General features: G+C 48.4%; 1 protein-coding gene across 4 annotated transcripts in view; it reads right to left on the bottom strand.

Annotated features, from left to right (window-relative positions):
* The window catches only part of Aff1 (AF4/FMR2 family member 1), a 162,884-nt gene that overhangs the window by 18,690 nt on the left and 138,194 nt on the right, over positions 1–6,000 (bottom strand). For all 4 annotated transcript variants that reach the window (XM_029478020.1, XM_029478021.1, XM_021162208.2 and 1 more), the window contains one exon: positions 1,798–2,790. In XM_029478020.1, coding sequence (XP_029333880.1) covers positions 1,798–2,790 — 993 coding nt within the window. The remainder of the gene's footprint in view (positions 1–1,797; positions 2,791–6,000) is intronic.

Here is a 6,000-nt window from a genome sequence, read left to right as displayed (position 1 = left end):
GAGAGGGGGCCAAGATCCATTGGAGCACATGGCCCAAATGGCAGGTTCTATTGGAATCAGAAGCTGGGGTAGGGAAGCCCATGAACTGGAGAAGATTGGGGTGGGGTGGGGTGAGGAGAGCTGAGAGGAGCCGGGTACCAGCATAGACCCTGACAGGTACCTGCTGCAGTGCACAGAGCACATGAGGCCAGGGCACAGTCTGCTTGGCTAACAGGCACTACAGTTGGCATTTATCCTCAGTTTCTCATGGACCAGACACTTTGCAGAACTCACGGGCACGGTGGAGATGAGGAGACCGTAACTTCCCCAAGGTCTGAGCAGCATGCTTCCCTTGAGCCGTGCCTTAGAGGCTCAGCTTCAGGTCAGGAGGGCAGGCTCTGATCTCAGAATGCGGAGGAGCTAACCTAGATGGCCCCTACCCGTGAAGGCTGAGCGGCTGAGCGGCTCTCTAACCAACAAGGAAGCCGACTGCAGACTGTATTTCCTTCCACTCCAGCGGGAGGCACAAAAGCAGATGCTTAGTGCCGGAGACAACATAAAATAAGCCACGGCAGCTCAGATGGGGTGACAGGAGCCTGGCTGCTGGCCAGCAGCAGTGGGGGCCCTGCTCAGCCAGTAGCTGCAGGGACACTTTTCCCTAAGCATGTCCACCACAAATTCCGATAAACTTTTGTCTCAGACAGACAGGGAGGCGGATGGACGGGGACATACATACACACACACACACACACACACACACACACACACACTATTCCATCTCATTCTAAAAGCTTTCTAGCATGGTGGTGCAGGCCTTTAACTAGGAGGCAGACAGAGACAGGTGATCTCTGTGAGTTTGAGGTCAGCCTGGTCTATGTGGCACGATCCAGAACAGACGGAGCTCCATGGACATATACTGTCTAACCCTTACCCCCCCCAGCTAGAGTCTTCCTGACATGGAAACCTGTCCTCTCTCAGCTCAGACAGCCCCTTCTTCAGTAAGCACCTGGGTTATCCCAAGCACTCAGCCCACAGTAGATAGGGTCACAGATATTCAAGTCTCCAGCAACCAGGTTCTCGGGGAAATCTCCCTTTTTGGTTTGCTAGAGCCATGCTATATCTTTAACCAGGTGGATAAACTATCTGGGCTTCAACATGATCTTCCTTGTAAGACATCTTTCTTATACTCAAGAGTGCTAAATCCTCTCCTGGTCAGCAAAGCAGAGCTGGCCCTTGTGCTCCGTGAAAAGATCTGGGCAGGTAGTAGTAGTGCCCTCGGGAGTCTCTCCTCATCACAAAGGAGAAAAAAAAAAAAAAATCCAGGAATCCAGAGCTCAAGACCTTTGAATAAAGGAAGAAGACACTGTCCAAACTGGCAGCATGCCTAATAGAAAGCCGCATCATGAAGGTTTGCCTTGAAAACACATCGTGACAGACACTCAGCATGCCGTGCTTACCCCACCAGCTCACTTCACTACCTCTCCCCAGAGGCCTTAGCTAGTTCTAGGGACAAAGCAGTCTTCAAGACTGCTCAGAACACTATCATGCCACTTCATGGAAGACCTTAACTTCCAGGGTAAAACATAGCGTCCAGGGAGTAAACCATATCTGCATACATAAAAATGCACCGTGCTGCGGGGTGTGCACACAGTGGGGTGTGCAGAAGGAGGATGCCTTCAGTGACTCAAGATACCCTGACCAAGTGACAGCCCCCAGGACGGGAAAGGGGTGCAGGCCAAGAGGAGCCCTGGAGAGGCAGCTCAGCCGGGCAAGCTTCCACAACTCAAAGACCATCCCACCACCTGTCTCTGCACCCACCTTTCTCTTCTTGGTCACTCTGCTGGAGCTGTCACAGCTCTTGGTCTCCGAGTCCTGCTTCTTCCCTGCTGACAGCTGCCTGTCTTCTGCTTTCCTAGGGCGGCTCCCCTTCCCCAGAGGCTGGGGAATCCTGGTGAGGAGGTCTAGGGTTATCTTCACCACCAAGCTTGTCGGTGGTGGGGAGTCCCTGAGCGGCGAGAGCAATTTGGTGTCTCTCAAAGGCAACAGGAGCTTGTCTTTACAGCCGTCCTCCTGGGCAATCACAGCCTGTCGGCAGCCACTAGTCCTGATGCTGCCACTGCTGCCCCTGCCGCTGTGGGATGGACCCTGGCTCTGAGTCATGGAGACCAGAGCAGAGTGTTCTGGGTTCCTGTCCCCAGCACTGTCCTTCGGAGGCTGGGGGGCTGAGGGCGCCTTGGAGGGGGCCGTGGAGCTCTTGTGCTTCCTCTTCTCACTGGGGGTGGGCACAGGTGGCTTCGGCCTGGGCACGGCTGCCTGAGGCGTGGGCGCGGGGACCTCAGGCTTAGGCTCCCGACTGCCCACGGCACGTGGCCTGCCTTTCGTCTTCACCTTGGGTCTGTCTTTGGAAGTCTGCTCCTTTGAGCCGTAGGGAAGGGGTCCCGCTTCACTCTCCACCTGCGAGCTGGCCTGGGGCTCTGCCTGGCCAGAGCCCTTGGCGGGTTTCCTGGGTAGTTTGCTGCCCACAGTTTGCCGAGGTGGGGGTTCCTGTTGAGCGGGGGATTTCGGACAGCCCCTCTTCCCAGGCTGGGGCCCCTCAGAGGGACCCCGGAGAGTCTTGCTGGAGCTCTTTGGGGGAGGGTCTTTGGAATCAGGATGCTGCTGGTCACTGCTGCCCTCAGCGACACTCTTACTTTCCTGGCGCCATTGTGGAGACTCTGTGCTCCCCCGGCCATCCAGGGGCACTGAGGGTTGGTTGACTTTGGTCAACCAATTGTCCAGCTGCCATTTGTTGTTTGTTGTCGGAGGCTCGGGCTAGAAGCAGAGACAGAAAAGTATTAACCAACCAGGGTTGATGAACTGGGTTAGCAGCCTAACTAGACAGGACCATTCCCAGGACAAGTGGCCATGTTAGCAGTCTATACAGGACTGTCCCCAAATGACAAGGGGTCATTTTGAGCCTAAGAATTTACCTTCCAGGCATCTCCTTCAGATTACAAGTCAGATTCTGCAGCACTTCATCAAATGAGTTTGAACAACTTTGCAATGAGAACTCTGCCTGATAGATATTAACTAATAAGTAATTGGCAACTGCTGAGAGGCCTTTGTGGCTTGTCTTTTTGCCCTGATGGTTAATTATGGTACAATTATAATAAGGAAACAAGGAAGAAAAACAGTACTTTTCTTCAACTGATAAGGCCCCAGTTCTAACATTTGATTTCTCTTCACTTACTTAAAAACAGTAATTTATATGTGACAGGATTATCAATATAACACAGACAGACCTGACTTCTAAAACCTACACAGTAAGACAGAGTGAAGTCACATTAGCAGGGACTAGTCCCTCTATTCTTTCAGACAGACACAGCATCTTTTACCAAAGGCGTCACACTTGTCCCTAAGCACAAAGAGAAGACCCACAGCAGACAGTCAGTATTGGTTATTAGCCAGATAACTGATAGGGAAGATCAACCGGTGTTCCTCAAACATCCTGTGACTCCAACTGTTGGTGCTAACTGTTGGTGCATGCTGTGGCATAAGTTACTTGGACATTCATTCTTTGCTTTTTAAATTTTTTTAATATTTTACTTTGTAATTTGTATTATTCATTTTAGTTTTTTATATCCAGGGTTTTATACACTTATATAATGTATAGTAATTATATTGGGGGTGGATATGAGCGCAGATACCTAGTGAGAGGCTGGAGCAGGTGTTACATGTACTTGAGAGCAGCCTGGTACGGGTGCTGAGAACACAAGTGAGGTTTTCTGCAGAATATGCTCCTAAGTGCCGAAATAGTCTTATGAGATATATACCAAAGAGACCAATGTTGACTGGGTGAGTGAGGATTATACTTCTTAGAAGATTCCCATACATTACGGATTTGCTGTTCCCCCCATTTACCCAAGATTCACACCCTTCCCACTGTTCCTTGGATAAGGCTGGGATAGGTGAACACCTGTGGTTACAGCTACAGCCCATCACTGGCAAGAATAGTTAAATCATATACACAGAGCACCAGAGAGCTAACCAAAGGATAGTGGATATGAGATTTAAATCGATTAGATAGATCATGGGTAAGACTGGTCCAGTAAGTTGGACCTAATAGAATCTTCTTAAGTGTGTCTTAACTTGCTGGGGAACAAACGAAGAACCTGGTGCCTTGTGGGCCAGCGCTCTATCGCTGAACTTTATTCTCAGCCTCTGGATGCGAAAGGGAGGATAGCTGACGACTTTCCACAGTAAAATGCACCAAATAATCCGACCCTGCAAAAATACGCAATCCTGATAGAAAACATATGGTGTGGGTACATTTTGGTCAGTAGGAAGTAAAGTAGCCTAGGCTTCCTGTGTTCACAATGGAGTAACACCCCAAAGAATGGTGAGAAGAAGCCAATAAATAGGGTTGTTTTAGACAGAAAAGGGGCTGTTTTCCTCCTTTGGTGATATCTCTGTTGTCCAGCCTCCTAGCTAGAGCATCTCCTCCAGGTGTCTGTTTGAATTTCAGCAAGACAGGGAGAAGACAACTACCATGATGTGCAGAGCATTTTATCACATGAAAATACATACACGCATCCAATATTCTAAGACAGCAAGGTGGTTGTTAGAGTGTGGAAATTCATAGGGGAGGATGGTGCCTCCTTGCCACACTCAAGGCTTTGGTAGCACAGTAGTTAAGCCATCAGATAAAATTGTAGGTAGAACCCTTGGAACCAAACCCTTCCCACCATTCCCTGGGAAAGGCTGGGATAGGCCAACCCCTGTGGTTACAGATCCAGCCTAGCACTGGCAGGCTGCTTAGAATGTATTCAATGTGTGAACCCAATGGAAAAGGCACTCCTGAAACTCTATCCCTAAAACAGAGTAGCACCGAGAAGTATTCAGTGTGGAGTCCCTAAAGGGATGTCCTGGTTTCAGAAATAGCACATGTTTATCTCCACTATGCTCCTCAATGTCCAGCAGGGAGTCCTGTGGCCCACTTTCACGGCACACCCAAATCATATGCTCAACAATGAGAAAACAGAGACACAGCTCTTCCTCTGTACCCAAATGACATGGAAGCTTAAGGCTAGCAATTACTTGGGTTAAAATGTTTGAATTGAGATTCAGATAAGGACTAGAGTGATGGCTCAACAGTTAAGAGCACTGACTGCTCTTCCAGAGGTCCTGAGTTCAATTCCCAGCAACCACATGGTGGCTCACAATCACCTGTCATGGGATCTGATGCCCTCTTCTGGTGTGTCTGAAGACAGCTACTCATGCAAATAAAATCTTTTTTAAAAAGGGAGAGATTTAATTAAATGAGATTATAATGTTCAAACAGAAGTGCTAGACAGATTAGGATCAAAGTTTGGCTTTTCATTTCTCTCTTCCTTTTCTTCACGCACCCTCTGTTCCTCTCAAAGGTGATAACGCCTAGATACTGAAAACTGGAAGGGAAGGGACAAAAGTGTGGAAGTGTTCCCAATGTGTGTGGGTACTTCCTTAGCTCTCCTAACCTCTCAGTCACAAATATGTGTGGATTTATAATGAATTATGGCTTAAGACATGAAATATTAAGGCATACTTGATATATATGTACTTAAATTGCACAACCCTGATGACTTGAGCTTGGTGGAGCCCATGGAGACAATCAGCCCCAAAGTTGTCAACTGTGACACACGCACACACGTGCACACACAATAAATAAGGCATGATGGTACTTGCCTTTAATCCCAGCACTCAAGGCATACAGATCCCTTCCAGCCTACTCTACAGAGTAAGTCCCTGGCTGTCTAGAGCAAGACCTTGACTCAAAAGCAATAAACTGATTCATTACTAATTAAAAATAAAATAAAGCCAGTATGCAGTTGATTATATAACTCATGTAACCCTCAACTAAAAGGGGAGATATTCATTCTAAAGGGGACAAAAACTAGTTAAATACCTAAGGGAAAATGAAAATAAACTAAGACAAGATATTCCCAAGCGCGAGCCTCACTCAGCAGAGGCCCCTGACCTCACAGAGACACACTTTATTCACTG

The sequence above is a fragment of the Mus caroli genome, chromosome 5 (assembly GCF_900094665.2).
Source record: "Mus caroli chromosome 5, CAROLI_EIJ_v1.1, whole genome shotgun sequence".
Lineage (NCBI taxonomy): Eukaryota > Metazoa > Chordata > Mammalia > Rodentia > Muridae > Mus > Mus caroli.
This window is presented reverse-complemented; position numbering and strand designations above follow the sequence as displayed.